An 18,138-nucleotide genomic window follows, 5' to 3' on the forward strand; every position below is an offset into this window, starting at 1 on the left:
CTCACAATACCATTTATACATTGACTGTCAAAATAAATAAGATGTTGTAAAGCAATTATACTCCAATAAAGATTTTTTAAAAAACAACAAAAAATAAATAAATTAGATGGCACCTGACGATTAGGGGTGATTTACACAAATTTCACCTGAGTCAGCGACCATTCCAGGGCCGTGCTTCTATCCACTGCAGCTTCAAAGACATTGCTACTGGGGTTTCTGTTTACTGCTTGAATTTTGGGTCTAGTGAGTTTTATCGGACTAACCTATTTGGCTATAGCAAAAAATAATTTCGTTCACTTAAACAGCTTAATTTCTTTACAATGACAAAGCATTTCACAGCTTCCTATACTTTCAAGTGATAAATACTGACCCTAACAAAAAAAGGAAAAGAAGAAACTAGGATCTTGTCACACAGATGCACGCTGAACAATAATATAATTAAACCTATTTTCCCTTGATACATAAATTTCAGAGTTTCTAAGAAGACCTCATAATACATTTGGATAAGGATTTTCTAATATCAAAGGTAACTCTATAATGATTTTGTATCATTTTTTGCCCTTCCCTTGCACTACCAAAATTCCCCTTGCAAATAAACTGAGGAGCTTATAAGCTGGTGGATAATAACTAAAAACCAGGCTCTGGAGCCCTTGGATATGGTTTATGACAAATATTAAACAACATAAATGCTGAGCTGTGATCACTGACTATGGGCATTTTCAGATACCCAACTCCAAAGTTTATTTTGTTCACATTTCAATCACACTAAAAACGTGATGAAGTTATGGAACTCATAAACAAAAATCCCACTCAGAAATGCTGAAAGACCCCTCAACCCCACTGCATCCCTTCTTTCCCAAGGCCTATTACTTACTTTTCCAAGTTCTGTAAGTGTTCTCTGACCTTCTGTACCAGTCCCAGCTTGTTGTCATTAATCACAAAATCATCACAGCGATAACTGCAAGGAAAATATTAATCAATGTGTGTAAAGAGCTTGAGGAAACCACAGTAATGAAATCACTAAAAGGCCAGGCTACTGCCAAGATGATCACATGTCTCTGCAGGCAGTTACTGTCAGTGGTGAGTTTAAAGAGGACTTGGAATCCACAATGGAATGCTTTTTAAGAGTCCTTTTTAAAAGCCACGTAGGCAATGAACACCAGTTTCTTTACACATTTTTATTCAAAAGCTCTTCAATTCCTCTTTCAAAAATGAAATACGCTACTACATGTGTTATATTCTTTTCAGTGGTACATAATACATGGAAAATGAAATACAAAGCACCAATTCTGTTCATGTAGCACGAAGCCTAAATCTTTAATGTGATCCTCCCCAACTCAAATTAATGGAGAGTTTGCAGGGAGGAGAGATTTAAGAGAAAAGCAGGAAAAAAGTAATTAACCTGTAGGGATATTTGAATAAAAAAACCTAAAAGCCATATATTTTACACATAATTTAATTTAAATAAACTGAATTCAGATGGTTGAGAAGAATGAATCTTTTCATTCCAAGGTGTTAGAAAACAAAAGTATAAAACAGTGGCTACATCTTTCAGGAAACCGATAACCGCTTTGAAGAAAGACATTTAAGATGTTCCTTAAAACTGATATTGTGTGTGTGTGTGTGTGTGTGTGTGTGTGTGTGTGTATTTTAGCAAGTCAATAAGCAAATAATATAAGGAATCACACATAATAAACTTTAACTTGTACATTAGCATTTTCTTCCTAGAGTAAGGCCAATTTTAATAAAAACAACTTACCAAAAAAAAAAACAAAAAACAACTTACCAGCTAGTACCAAAATATTCTTTTGAACTGCAGCTTTGTACAAAACCACTTATTATAACTACCAAAGAATGATGACAATAACACTGCCATTCTGAGCAAACAAAACTTTGAATGCATAGCAATTAGTAAAAATTAGGTCATCTCTAGCAGAATCCAAAAAAACATTTCTTACATACCTGAAACCAGTCTATAAAAAAATTGCAAATAGGATGGGGGAAAGTAATTAAAAAAAAAAATTACATACAAAAGCATGGCTTGTGTCCCTTATTCACAGAATTCAAAATGTAAGTGAGTGCTTTTGAAAACTTTAAGTAAAATATATATGTAATTATTTAACACGCCCTTCCGCATTAACTGACTGCCTATGTTGTCAATCAAGAGTCTCTAACGTATTCTCCAAGCTCCCGTGGTCAATCCCTAACGTTTCTACAAATAGCAAAAGCTACTTTTTACATCCTAGACCGTTTCTCTATGATCAAAGTGCCAGCAATTGGCAGGAAAATAATTCCTTATCAGTTTTAGGACAAAGACATAAAGGAATTAAACTAGCGAAAAGGTTTAATTCCTTGCTTCCTCTCAGCATAAATGTTAAGAGGGTAAGGTCTACTCTGCAAATCTGGGTTTAAGGCACTTGGTTCCTCCATGAACCTCAGGCATTCACTAAAGAATGAAATTGTCTTGTTACTCTAATTCCTGCTTATATTTTCATTCTATGTTTGCATAAATATATGCATGTATTTTGGTTAAAAGTATACCCAGTGTTCAAAACAAAAATAACTCCAAATGCTAGTGTTCATCTGGGGAATGAAGTCTAAAAGCAAATTCAGATCATCTTTCATGTATTTACATGCTGCTAGAATATCTCAGTGAAAAGTAAACCCCTTAGCTTCTACAAAAAAAAAAAAAAAGGTTTCTTTGTTTAAAGAAACAAATTGTTTCAGATTATATGAAATAACTGATTTTTTTCTTATTAAAGTAATTCTTTTTGGTGTGACATGAATTCAGCCTTTAACATTTGTTAAAGGAACGTTTTCATATATTTTGAAATACAAATTCATTTACGGGCTTGCTCCATTCTGAAGTAATCTGACTTAACTGGGTCTAGTTGTTTCATCTCTCTGAATGTTCATCATTAAAATGAATAAGTTTCTCTAGATTCTAGAGCTGTCCTAACGTGACTAATGCAACTGAGGAAATGCATTTTAATCTTTAAAAATTTTAATTGATATAAAATTTTATTTAACTAAAGCAGTATAAAATATATTTCCATTAAATACTTTATGGTTTTGGTAAAGCTATATTTCACTTTTATTATGACATCATATAAGATGTACTACAGTACACAGTGTGGGTGCACGTGTCATTTCTAGGATCACACATAAGCACATCACCAGTCTAGTTTATGTCAACAGAAGGTTTCAGTTATTTTTCTATGCAATAATGAAGCTCTGTAATGTACTTATTTGAATATTTTCTGCAGACAGCAGGAGTTACAGTGATACCTATGTAAATCGTAATTGGTAGTTAAACTGAAATACTTATTTTAATAATTAATATAAATAAATTATTTTTCTGGGTTAAAAACAATGAAAAAAAATTTTAACTTCCAAATGAAGTTTGGAACTTTTAAAAAAAGATTACACACAAATGTGTAATTGACAACATAGGCACACTACTGAGGCAGAATCGAGTGGAAAAGGTGTATCACAAGTTTTACAAATAATGGCAATTACGATTTAATACAGAAGAGCCAAATTAATAAGCTGTGTAAAAAAAGTTTTAAGATAATAAAGTAGACAATATTGAGTCATTTTCAGCAAAGGCATAATTTAATAAGAAGTTGCTTCTCTATAGTCAAAAAATAATCAATGAAATTTGTCACAATCAATGAAATCAGAATGAAATGTATAACAAAGAAGTTTCTTAGTGATTTTAAGGGTTTGAGCTTGTAATTCTGGCAAGCTTTAAAATAGCTTGAATTCTTGCTCAAGAAAGAAAACCATTTTTAGATGGAGAGATGAAACATTAAATTATTATTTCAGTTAAGGGAGTTATGTTTTAGAATTTGAGATAAAGATCAAAAAGGATATTTTACAAAAAGTGAAAGATCTTCAGTTGATCCACCAAGCAATTGTTAGTGAATAAAAGACCTTTCTAACATTATTAAAGATCAATTCATTCAACATTTGAAAATTTTAAGTACTTTTACTTTTAGCTTTAGATGAGTTTTACAGGACAAGAGACAATGGCCAATTAATACTTTGGGTATGTTTTGTTTCAAATGACTTCCAAATTGAAATGTCTTCATCTATTTGCAACCTTAAAAACAATCAACCACATGTTGTAAATATTTTTTAATCTTTTATATCTGTCACTTTCGCTAGACAGGAAAAAGTTTCTATCAAGACAGACAAGGACCTGCTACGTGGGATCAAAACCCCAGATTTAATGGAATTATTTCCCTTATTTGATCCATTGCATATTAACATATTGAAAATACATGTGCTCTAAAGTAGACTGTATCATGGATGCAGCTGACTCATCACCAGTTTATGGAACTGTTAAAAGAAATAGAAGATAATGAATATAATGACTACATGTTCTTTGCCAATGTTCACTGCTTGAGTCATGGAAGAATTTTACAAAGGTTTACTGCACTGTTAACTCTAATTCAAGATTTTCTTGAAACAGAAGGAACACCTGCCAATATTGAACAAAGAGAAAACATCACAGCATGATTTACATTTTTTCACCTATGTCACAGTGCACATGAATGAGTTAAATTTAAAGATCCAAGGAGAGAATAAAAGCTTGTGTGTGACCTAGCTAGACAGGTATGAGAATTTATGTTAAAATTTAAACTATTCATAATACAAATCAATAATGATTTTACACATTTCAACACGAATAAATATACAGAAGATTTTAAATACAATAGCATTATGTAAGTTGTCTGCAAAATCTACAAGAAAAATTGAAGAATGAGGGGCTTCCCTGGTGGCGTAGTGGTTGAGAGTCTGCCTGCCCATGCAGGGGACACGGGTTCGTGCCCCGGTCCGGGAAGATCCCACATGCCACGGAGCGGCTGGGCCCGTGAGCCATGGCCGCTGAGCCTGCGCGTCCGGAGCCTATGCTCCACAATGGGAGAGGCCACAACAGTGAGAGGCCCGCGTAACACACGCACAAAAAAAACAGATTGAAGAATGCTTTGTTGATATGGACAAATTTGGAGTTGATTTTCAGTTTATATAATGGTCCTTTGAATTTGATGTTGATAATACTGAGTGGTTACAAGAGTTAGTGGATTTACTTAAATTAGATACAGTTTTGAGACTGATATGCTTTTGCTTCGGACTCAATTATTCTAAAAAAGATGAGTCAGTCTTGCCAAAACAGATGCCAAGTATTAAAGAAAATGGGGTTTTTTGGTACTTTATTCATTTATTGGAAAATTTTTAATAGTGTTTGGAATCCACATTTTTAACTACTATTTTTATGACTAAATACAGATCAAGTATTTCTGACGAAAAGTTAGCATCTGAATGGAGATGTGCTATATGTGTAAAATACATACTGGATTTTGAAGGTTTCATATTAAAAAAAGATGCAAACTATGTCTAATAATTTTATATGGATTACCATGTTGACATGATAATATTTTGGATAACTGGGTTAAATAAAATATACAGTTAAAATTAATCAACCTGTTTGTCTTTGCTTTTTTAATATAGCTACTAGAAAATGTTAAATTACATATGTGACGAATTATTTCTCTTGCACAGCACTGCTAGCCTAGAAAATATCTAAGATACTAGCTGTTCTACTATACTACCCAATATTATAAAGAGGTAATAAAGATAACTTTAATGAACTATAAGAAATCAATTTTATTTTGGCTGAATTTGTTCTCACTGGCTTAAAATATTTTAAGTTTTCACAATTGTCCTATTGCCAAGAGCCAATTTTAGATCTTCTTACAGTCACTATGAAGGACATTTACTTCTAAGATTTTAACTTTTGTCCTGTCTGAATTCACTGCACTATACACGCGTTATTAGACGACGATGATAAAAGGAAAGCACCTGCTTCCACAGGTCAAAACGTCCAGGGGCGCCTGGCACGTGGTAGAGGGTCAATACATGTCAGCTTCCTTTTGCTGTGTAACCAGGGTTGCCTCACAGCACACCCGTCTCTAGCTGCCCCCATCCCCTGTTCTGATTTCTTCTTCCTCCTTGGCCCAGAGGTCAAAAGAAAATAAATAACAAAAGTAGGAAGTAAATAAGAATTTAAATGTTGTCTGGTTACATTAGTCTTTAGCTGAGATGCTGCTTTCAAACTGGAAACTATCCCACTAATACTGATATTTAAAAGTCCCAAGGCAATAAGAAGGATTTAAAGTAAACAAGTTCTGAAAATCTCTTCCTGGTTTACAATTGTGTTGAAGGTATTAGGTCAGTATTATGCTTACCTCTAACACCTGAAAAAAAATAAAATTTAGCCACTATTCTTAGTTTTCCCTTCAAGGAGATTACACCAGAATAAGTACAAAAAAGTGCATAATTTGTAGGCTGTGTTTCAAAGCTTCTAGATTGCTCCTCTGAAACTTGGAATGCATTTCCCATTTTGAAATAAATATTGTTATAAAATATGGTTAAATGTTGCAAGGTGAAAATACACCTGGTTCCCAAAACTAACTGAAATAATATAAAAAGTTCTACTCCTCTTTTTCTTCTTTCTACTGAGAAATTGGAGCTGAGGTCCAGGTTTTGGCATCTTTTCATGTAAATAGGACTTCACATGTCTAGCAAACAAAAGTCAGGAACTACCTATATTATACAACCAACTTTTAGGCTATTATATTAACACTTAAGCAAGTTTAAATTTAGTGATTTTAGGTGATTCTTCAAGTAAAGATGAGCTCTACCTCTAACAGACTACTTGTCAGACAAGGAAAACGTTTACTTCTGTACTTACTAAAAAGAAAGAACTGTTTAAGGAAATTTAAGTAAACTGAACACTAAAGACAAAAAAAAATACTTAGAAGTCATATCAGGCAACATATTAGAGATGTTAGATAAGGAAATCAGATATAAAAAGGCAGGGAAGGAGAAGGTACTGGTATCTTTCTCCACTTCTAACACCTTGAGACAAAGTATACTATCATCTTAGCTATGTAAAAATTAGTCTCAAATCAAATTCCTTGAACCAAATATGACGCTAACATAGTTTTAAAGTACTTCAAGCCAATAGTTAATAAACTGATTAAATGTAGAGTAGGGTATTATATATATACTGCTGTTCAGAGCAGAAGATACACAATTAATTTTACTACCTTGCACTGCAAGAACATGTAGCAGGTAGTAGATAAATTTTCATAAGAAATACCAATTATTTATACTACTATTATAATTGGGTAAAAAACTGATAATATCACAGCTCAAGTTACTTCAAATTCTGCTTATTCTAATAAATAGCAAAACTGTACAATTTCTTCATTACATTGATTCCTTATGTGTACATTTTTAAGATTGTGATTTTTTTCTAATTTCTAGCATCTAATCATGCCTAATCCTCTCTAAATATTTTTCTCTCTATAATCTCCCCCAAACCCATCTTTTTCCTCCTCCATCTCAACTAACATTTTATTCTAAACCTTGGTTATTTCCTTTAGTATGATATCCCCCTCCGCCCCACCCAAATACAGTGACTTTCAAATGCATATATATCTGTAGCCGAATTAAGCTATAGTATTTGATGGTCCCTGCAATGTCGACCTTACCTAAATTTCCTTCTCTCTCGTCTTTCCCTCCCAATCTTCCCTTTCACTTCAGTGTTACCTGCTTTACGTTTAGATTTAAGCTTTCATTCCATACACCACCAACTCCCTTACCCTCCCTCAGTATTTTCCATGTAGCACCATTCACTTGTTTAACAGCAAAAAATATTCCATACTTGGTCACCCCTATCTGTACTTTTTCCCCATTCTTCAAAAATTAAAACATGCAGCATGGCTCAATCATTTTCTCGTCCTAAAATTTAATGTGGGTTTACCTCCTTTTAAAAATTCTAATTTTAGAAACACTTGTTTCCTTCCTATTTCCAGCCTGCGCCTCATGCCCTCTCTAATTATAAAAGGAAAAACACCAGTCCACTAAGACGAAATCTTCAAATTATTTTCAATGGCTCCTAATCATATAAAAAATAAGCCACAAAACTGAGCATCCATCACCCCCAACACATTTACATGTTTGTACTAATTATATATGCAAGTAAATCTAAATTGATATGCATATAGTATAAAAAAAGAAAAAATTTAGAAGAATGAGCTAGAGATGAAATAAACTTTTTAAATGTCTTCATACCATTATTAAACTAGTATCTCAAAGTACAATATATACATAGGGTGAGGTTTGACATTAATGATAATGGATATAAATTCATCCTTCAGTCTCAAACTTTTTGTCCAATTTATCAGATCTGATTAGTCTGTGTTTTTATTAGATAGCCCATATTTTTACTTTGTAATGTATTTGATGAGCTCAGAGTAGGAGTGTATGTCAGCTTACCTTTTCCTTGTTCACCAGTATTTGTCTTACTATTGTTACTGTTATTATCTTGGAGGATTTTTTTCTCATAAAATATCTTTTAAAATGTGTATCCAGTTGAAGAGGGTTGATTCTTGGTAAAATTAAATAAATCCACGTAACTAGGCAGACAAAAACTGTTAACATACTGCACAATGCTAAAAGTGAACAAGGGTGAGGACGCCACACGTGAAGCTGATTCAGGACACTCCGTGTGTGGTTCATGACACATAACCACCTAGTCTACAGACCACTGGCACTAGGTATTTAAAATATTTGCCAATGATTTTTTTTGCCAGATAAAAAGTTTTAATAAAAGTTCTGCTATTTTCCTCCCATACCTTCAAGTGTCTTATTTTAGAGACCACTGCACTAAAGACTAGGTTCCTAACATACAGCTGGTTCTCAATGAATATTTATGTACTGAATAAAAGCAACATATTCGCTATTTTGATTTTTTTGGATGTTGTGCACATTATGTTCGAGGACCATCATGTTCATCAGACCCTGTCTCCAGGAAAACTTTTTTCTTTTCTTTTTTTTTTTTTTTTTTTGCGGTATGCGGGCCTCTCACCGCTGTGGTCTCTCCCGCTGCGGAGCACAGGCTCCGGACGCGCAGGCCCAGCGGCCATGGCTCACGGGCTTAGTCGCTCCGCAGCATGTGGGATCCTCCCGGACCGGGGCACGAACCCGTGTCTCCTGCATCGGCAGGCGGACTCCCAACCACTGCGCCACCAGGGAAGCCCACCAGGAAAACTTTTGAAGGTAAAAATTTGAGGGGGAAAGGAACTGTTTACAATGTCAGGTTTTCTTCACAAAGGATCCATATCTTTGCTTTGTATCTTTCTGTAATACTTATTCCTAGATTTAGTTTATAATTTTTGTCATTATGTTGAATGTTTGTTTTTTTGTTTGGTCATTTCCATTTTTAACTAATGACTGCTAATGAAGAGAAAGCTATTAGTTTTTGCATATTTATTATGTATCACCATCTCAAAATTATTAATTCTACTTGTTTTCTACTACAGTCACCCTGAGTTTTCTCAGCATTATATAATTTGAAAGCAGAAATAATTTGTTCTTTTCTAATATTTATACCAATAATTTATTCTGTCTTATTTCAATGGCTAGAACTGCCAAAGCAATGTTTAATAATAGTGACAATGATGTAAATGATGACAGGAAGTATTTGTCTTGTTTCTGATGTTAATGGAAATAGCTTTAGTATTTCATCAATTTGTATATGGTTTGCTTTCTTTGGGGGGGACTATCATATTTTAATAGTTTCCTTTTATTTCAATGTTATTAGTTTCTTAAAAATCAGAAATGGCTTATTTATAAATGTATTTTTGCTTCTAATGATACAATAATCTGGGATTCCCATTAAAATGAATATGTTGGCAGACTAGTGAAATTAACTCAGTAATTATATAATTTTTCTTTTTGACACATTTTACTGGGTTAGATCTGCTTTAAGTTATACTTATTTACAACTATTTTAGTTAGTGAAATTGACTTATTTTCTTTTTGGAGTTTCTATCCGATTTTTGTCTTAAGGTTTTTAAAGTTTCATAATATTAAAATACTCAATGTTAAATTTTAAGTGTGAGGCTACACTGTCTGATATAGTAGCTACCAGTACATGTGGCAATTTGAACATAATCATTAAAATAAAATAAAACATTCAATTCCTCAGTCCCACTAGCCACTTTTAATTGCTCAACTGCTACCATATTGTATGGCGCAGATGTCACACTCAAAACAAAGAAAATCTCTCTCTCTTTCTCAGCTTTAAAATTCTAAAGCTTTTTCCATTCCTGTTGTAAGTGCTATTGAAGCTACCCAAGTCATAAGTCTCCACATCATATTCTTGAAGCAATAAGAAAATATTCCCAGACCAAATCATTCTTCACCCACGTGAAACAAGAAGCAATCATCATACAAATGAACCTGATCTTTTTATGCAACAGTAAAGGAACAAGTCCTTTAATCTACTGGCTATAAGGCAATCTTTATCCAGTAAGTCATGTATAATACTAATACCAAAGAAACAAAATCAAAAACCTTTAATGCAAAAAGTACCCCTCAAGAAAGGGCAATGGCAAATCGATCATTAAGTTTCAAATTCCTTTTCACTCCCTTGTATAATAGATAACATCATAATATGACACCTAGAGTAAACTTTGACCTCCAGTTTTATTATAAATGACAGATATAGTTACAGAAAACAAAAAACAAAACAAAACAAGCTGATATTCCAGTGACTTCATTTATTTCAAACCAACAAAAGTTAAATCCAAAGAACTCTTTCCGAAAACAAGCTTATTTTTAAGTTCTCTTTTATTCAATTCTAATGCACGGCCATCAACTAAGCCAATTTTGGAAAATTAGAATACTTGCAGAGAAAACTCATTTCCTTTGTTAAAAGCAGACAAGTACCAGCTTATTAAGAAAGAGCCTTTTGTTTTCAGGCCACGTGCTAAAAAGTTTCCTTTTAATAAAACTTCAAAATACTGTTTTTAAATAAACAAAATTCTTCCTGTTCTCTAATCTTTACAACACTGAAAATTTGTGCCCAAAAAGTTTATAAGGATAGTCAACAAAAGATCTTCCCCTTTTTAATTTTTAATCACAACTGCCTTTGAAAATGATTCAGCATCCATTTAAACCCACAAATAAAAGCTTTATTTTTATTAGTTTTAATTAAAACTGCTATTTATTGTAGGTGTTTAAAATCTAAAATACAAGTCTTCTTTTCTAGACAAGTGAATTGACTCACATTTCATAATATTTCTTTGTTTGAAGGAGTGCTTTAAAACATTACCCTGCCAGGAAGGAAAAATTCTAATAATTTAGTTTTAATACTCCTTTCATACTTTTGAATTCTCAGAAATTCAGCTATTGTTGATAAGCTGACAAGACTATGTCAGATGTCAAAAATTATCTGTTTAGTATTTTAAATCTATTAACTCCAAATGTCTATCTACATAAGACGTCAAATAAAAGTTCCTAATTTTAATCTTTGTTTCTTCTCAATCAATTTTAATCTTTGTTTTTGATACAATAATGTATACCACATACAATGCCATTTGTATTAACTGGGGGAGGGAATTTGGGGTAGGAGGAAAGGAAATATTACTGAATGCACACACAATAATCTGAACACTTGCCCTTGCGTGAAAATCTTAAGATTTTCATTTTCATTAAAATCTTCACTTGTCTCCTAAAGGAGTGGGTTTGTGTCAAACCAAAATGATTCTCTCCCTCTTTTGAAATAATGACCCGTTTTATGTTCTGCTTGGTTAATATGTGCTTCTCCTGGACGCCCAGTTTATATCAGAAGTGAAAGGACCTGCTCTACAAGGTGTCCCTCTCGGGAGGTAAATGGAATAGCTCACATATGCTGTGATTTGAGTCTTCTTCAGGAAAAGGGTTCTGCAGCTCTTCAGTCCTTCCAAAAGGATCAGGAGGGCACAATAGTATAGATTTGGTACAACCTTTCCCATTTTTGGGAAACAGTTAACAAAATTCAGTCTTTCAAACATCTACTGCCTACTCGGCACCGCATAGTACTGTGGACGATACAAAGATCTGACATATGGTTCCTGCAGTCCCCAGGACATTTACGAATAACTAACGTGCAGCAGGAAATTATAAGTATCCCAAGGACTGTGAGTTTAGGGGAGATTACATCCAGCTACGGTTGGAGCTAGTTGGGGGAGGGGGGAGTGCTCAATGATAACCTCATAAAGGATATGCAAAGACAGGACAAGGCAGGGACTCTTGGAAAAGGGAAAATAAGGATAGAAAAACTGTAAGCCTCAGACCATGTTTCAACTTCTTCAGAGGACAGAGCACATGGAAAAGAAGCCTTAACATTAGCTACAGTTAAAATATTTTGACTACAAGCATAATAATTAATAATCAAATAGGTTAAACCTAATACACCTCTAAAGTAAACCAATTAGTCTAACCACAAGAAATTTATATACAAGGAAAATTTACAAACTGAAGTGAAATTAATAAGGTGCACTGGAAAATAACACACACACACACACACACCCCGCATACAGAAGAAGAAATCCTGTTTTGTTTCTTAATCATAGTGAGGTGTGGGGAAAATGTTAATTTAAACTGCAGCTTCATCAGCTTACTACTATCACAGTTTCCTTTTAGGCTGTCAGTATAATGCTACAGGATGATTCCCTGGCATTTTGTTCTAAACCCACAAATGACATGGTTATGTGACCAGCTGCAGCTCCCTTCCTGCATTTCAGAAGCTCTCCGAGTCCACACACTTGCGGCTCTGTATAACTTCACACAAAAGACTGGCAACTGTCCAAGAAACCCCTGCCGTGGTGTATATTCCCCAAGGTCCAAGATCTGCCATTTAATTCCAATTCGGCCGTGAAATGACTTGTACTTTAGCATACTATACCAATATAAAGCAAATTAAATTCCAGTCCTAGTTAATAAAGGTATTCCTCTAAAATGCAATATACAAAGACATTATACAGTCTATATTTTTAAAGAGACCTACAAACATAATTCCACTGCATTAGGAAAATTCCAAGATAATTCTTTAAATTTCCTCAAAGAGTTACTATTTCCTCATACTCTCACCAACAGCAAGAAAACCTACTGCACACAGAGATTTAATTGTATTTCCAAATTTCCCCACTAAATATTTCATGCACATTGCTAACTAAAAATCAAGAATAATGAACGTTTTCAACATCTGGTGCATACAGGTTGACATGACCTGCAATGATGACTGTGGGACAGATGCCTCAAGAATGATCTTAATTCCTGCTGTTTAAAGAGAAATACTTACAACCTTACAGAAACACATGGTTCTGTCAATTAGATAGCTGTGTCATTCTAGTATACAAATGTCCTGAGGGAAAGGCGGGGAAACTAATGAAAACACTTTACCAGCTTGGCTGATGCTTAATTTTTGTAGGAAGGAGTGTTTTACTATGAGAGCAAATAATAATAAACTGAGTGCTGGGCTCAGAAAATCTTCCCAAGATTTTCACCTTTACTGATGTCGTCATGTACCTCTAGCTTGTCTCTCTTCCACGTCCGGACATCTTCCACACAAAGGATCACTGAAATACTAGTGATCTACAGGACTAAACCTTACAATGTTTTATTCAATAGCCACAGTGTAATAATGTTAAACATGTAAAAATGTAAACTTGGTAAGCCACTGACCTTTTTTCCTTCCTTTTGATGGGACACCTTTCTACAATACAACAAGCAGCTAAGGATAATGTAGAAAGGATTAGCACACAACTTCAGCAGAAAGTGTGAATCAAAAGCAATATTTGGACTTTAAATCCCCATCCCTGCCCAGTACTGCCTTCATGTAACATTCGAGGGTTATATGGCAAAAACAAAAACAAAAGGACTCCTTTAAATGGCTTTTTTTCCCTTTCAATGTCAAAAACCTTTCGAATTCAGTACAATGATTAACACCATAAAGAATTATTCATAATTTACTAGTCAAGGAAAGAAATTTGCTTCACGCCAAAGTTAAAACTGTAAAATACACTGACTCTTTGAGCATACCGAATGGATATGGATTGTTAAACATCACTTGTAACCTGAATAACCTGTTCAAAGTAGTCAGAAAAATTCTTACTTTATTGTCATTTATATGAAACAGACATGTAGAGTATATTACAAAGAGAGAACAGGGCCTCCAATATCCTTTTAAAGGATGTGACACTTAAAAAAAAATTAGCCTGAAAGGCTACACACAAAATTCTTGATGTTTATCTACAGAGTAGAAGAGGAGAGGGGAACTGTGTTGGGACAGGGGAGACTGTCAAAATAATTTTTTAAACAAAGAAGTTAAAAATTTAAGATTATATAACAGAATGTTAACTGGACAGTAGGAATGTGGGTTTCTAATCATATTATTCTTCAATTAAAAACAAAACAAGAAAAAGAAAAGGAATTATAATGAACAACAACAAATAATTTTCATTTCCCTGAAGCTTAGTGGGATGGGAAAGAGACCTAGAGGTTGAAAGGGCAAATGCAAATTTACATCTGAATGAATAAGGACAGGCATTCCTGATAGCCCCGGTCCTCTGTGAATTCCAACAGGACTGAAAGGCAGTAATGGTAGCCCCCACAGGCTTAGAGACTGGGGGGAGGGGAAAGAGCGAGGAAGATGAGAAAACGCCTGCGCACACATAGTAAAGGAATATCATTTCCAGATAATATTAATACTTACCAGTATGTACTGTAGCTACTGCAATCCATACACACTGTGTGCTGAGCTTTTTCTTGCTTTTCTGATTTCTTATGGTTGGTTAAGGGTATTTGTGCATCTTCATAATGTTTTTTTGCATGGCCATTCACATACCTTACAAAAAAATCAAATGAAAATATATTTTAATCTAAATATTGCTTTGGAAGTTAAAATAGCAGGAGATGATAATAAAATTAGATGGTTATCAAATCAGAGTAAGAAAGAATTCCTTCTAATAAAGAGCATTCAATCCTGTAAGAGCATTCATCACTTAGTGATTTATCAAGCTGAGTACTTAAAATATGCTCCTTTTTTGCAATCAAATACAGTCAACTTATTATTATATGCAAGACTAGGACCAGGCAAGGAAAGGCGTTATCTATGCAAATCAGTTTCAATACCATTGATATTATCACTTATCAACTCCTTTGCTGATACTCTTGCTAGAGCCTTTTTCTTTTTTTAAGTTTTCTTAGGCTGCTAACTCCCAACTCAGCTATTATCAAAGACAAGCTTTGCAAACTAAATTACTCAATCACTGCCCACAGGGCGGTAGGCTCTGCTTAGGTTGCTGCTTAATATAAAACATGAGAGTCAGATATGGAAACAGGATAATGGCTTCAGATCTTTCATTTGAATGCCTGAATAATCACTCCACTAAAATGGAAATTGGTTTGTTTAAAAGAAATCCAAACAAAACAGAAATTATCTTAAGCTTATATAAACTGTTATTTCTTACTACATGGGCAAAGATAATCAAAGGTTGCCTACAGTCAGAAAAATTTTCTAACACTTTCCAACTCAGATTTAATAAATCATTTTATCACAAAAAGCAAAATGAAACTGAAATAAGGGTTCATCTACACCTTCACCTAAATACTGTACAATGCCATAACAGACCACTACTTGAAGACCCTCATAAAACAAAAACTTCCCAGTTCCTAGAAAGCTGCCAATTTATAGAAGGTAAGGCCTAACTGTAAACTCAGAACAGTCAAAACAAATGTTGGTTAAATAGTGCCAAAGTAAACCTGCTCAGAGTTAAGATGACATTTTTGTCATGATATGCCTTAATTGTACAAGGAGCAACACTTACCTTGGGGAAACTAGGATAGTTTGTGGTAAGTAAGGAGGATCAACTCCAAGCCTGGCCACTCTACCCCAGGAAACCTGGAAGCATCAGAGGCTCTACTAACCTCAACTCAGAGTTTGATCACATTTCCCTCCTTTTTTTTCACTGTAATAAACATAACTAAGACTTGTGTGTAAGGTCTTCTGTTCACAAAAGTGGACTAAAATGAATTTTTCATTCCATTGTATATATGGCTGAGTTAAAATAAAAATAATGATTAAGAGTATAAACTCAAAAATTAGACAGCCTGGGTTTTAGCAGGCGTCATCACATGCTGGCCTGGTGAGCTTGGGTGAGTTACTTAACTTCTCTACTTCTGTTTTCTCATCTATAAAACAGAGATAACAGTACTTATACCTCATGGGTTGTTAGGCGATTAAATAATCCATGGCTCAGAATGCATGAATGAATGAATAGTACATATAGTTCCTTTAGCCACCATACTGTAACCTCCAAATGTACTAGATATTTCCATGGTTTACTGTAATAAATGTCAGTGATAAAGTAAGAAGTGTATTACTGCTAACATTAAGATTAGCAATGTTTTGGCTAATATTCAAATACATGTCAGAAGTTAACAGTCATGTATAAACTACCACATAAAAATAAATATTTCCCTCATCTAGTTTTAGATTTTAACCAATTTGGTCTAAAAAGGAAAAGTGTCAATATACGTCACAGATTTTTTTTAACAACAATCACAAAAAATTGGAAAAATAACTTAAAAGGGACGGTGTCATGAAGACCAATACAATATATAACTCAAATATACTACTGATAAAGTATATTTCCTAGTTTGAAAGAATATTCAGTTTAAGACTCCCCTAAAGACAAGTGGTCTAAATTATTTTGAAAAATCATCATTCTTGGCAATCAACACCCAGGATTACATGGCAAAAGAAAATTAGCCAATCAGCTATGTAAAATGAAGATCCAAATGCAGGTTACTCTCATTATCTGTGTAATCTACTTAATTATATTTCTCTGAAACCATGTCAGATTTCCAAATTTAAGATTGCTTACCATTGGAAACATACTACCTACAGAGCCTAGAAAATTTTCAATTTATTTTTCCAATACCTACTTAGAGAACTGTTTGTTGCTTGCTGTTAAGAACACTCATGTCTTCACTTTTTGAGAGTATGTCAGGTCTTTTTGTTGACATATGACCTTCCAGATTTAGGCTGTAAAGCACTATGAGACAACTGGAGGATAGAACTATATAAATTTTATTGCATTATAATTCTCACCTCTCAAAATCTAGGAGAGGAATCTGTCTCTTCAAGTGCAGAATTTAAGTGCTTCTACTTTTCTTCTTTTTTTAAAAAAATGTTATCTGTACAAAGTATTTTCAGGTTCCCCAAATCCTAGAGATTTCAAAACCACAATAACCACAATTAAGATATGCAGTTAACATTTTCCAAAAGTACTCTTAAGTGTACATGGAAAAATAGACTCAATGCCAGGACTGAAAATGTGAAAAATCAAGTTAACTGAACAAAGATGCTCTATTCACGCAATGAGGGTTTACGAATAACGATGGGGAAACCATCCAAATAAATACAATATAGATTTCAGCCTGTGTGACTCGGTATGATTTCCCACCTCCTTGCTGCTAAGCTACTAACTTCTGAAGCAAATTCAAAGCAGATTTTCTAAGCTAAAAGAGCCATAGAAATAAATGTGCTACTACCAGACACACAAAGTTTGATATTTATTTGAGTTTGTGCTAGAAGAAAGAGTTACTAAAGTATTTAAGTAACATCATTTTGAAGCCAAGAACTGGGAGGAAATGCTCAGGCTTGAACTGGGTTTGGGAGTTCCTGGAAAGCAAAAATGTCTTAACGGAACAATGATATATTTGGTACATCTTAGCATAAATAATGAACTCCATGGTGAGACCATTTTGGAGGGAATTCCTTTATCTGTTTTGTTTTCAGAAGAATGATGTGATATCTGGGATTTGATTCAAAAGTCAGTAAAGGTAGGGAAGGGTAGGTAACAGGTGAAACAAAATTGGCCACATGTCAATAAAATATTACTAGTAGATTGTCTTGATCATCAAATTAATTCTTCTGAGTAGCAATATAAAGGGGTTTTCCCCCCTACATTTTCCTCAGTTCCATCACTGAACAAAGGGATTCTATTAGGAGAGGGAAGCCCTACAGAGAATTACACACACGCTATAACTAAACAACGGTGCTAAATAAATCCAAATCAATAAAACTTTGACATAAAGCTTAAAGGTAAACTGAAAAAAGCAAGTTGGGTTAGTGAAGTAATAAGCACATCACCTACCTTCCACAGTGGACACTTGAACAAGTCAAACAGACCCAGGGGCTTTTGTTGGACCGGCACACTAATAAAAAGA

The 18,138-nt window shown here is 34.0% G+C and overlaps 1 protein-coding gene across 1 annotated transcript in view; it reads right to left on the minus strand.

Moving 5' to 3' along the window:
* USP3 (ubiquitin specific peptidase 3) overlaps positions 1–18,138 on the minus strand; it is a 100,430-nt gene that overhangs the window by 55,264 nt on the left and 27,028 nt on the right. Inside the window, exons 2-4 of the mRNA XM_059057750.2 lie at positions 18,066–18,126; positions 14,618–14,749; positions 875–958 (exon numbers count right to left, since the gene is read on the minus strand). Coding sequence (XP_058913733.1) covers positions 875–958; positions 14,618–14,749; positions 18,066–18,126 — 277 coding nt within the window. The remainder of the gene's footprint in view (positions 1–874; positions 959–14,617; positions 14,750–18,065; positions 18,127–18,138) is intronic.

Source organism: Kogia breviceps, chromosome 3 (genome assembly GCF_026419965.1).
Source record: "Kogia breviceps isolate mKogBre1 chromosome 3, mKogBre1 haplotype 1, whole genome shotgun sequence".
Lineage (NCBI taxonomy): Eukaryota > Metazoa > Chordata > Mammalia > Artiodactyla > Physeteridae > Kogia > Kogia breviceps.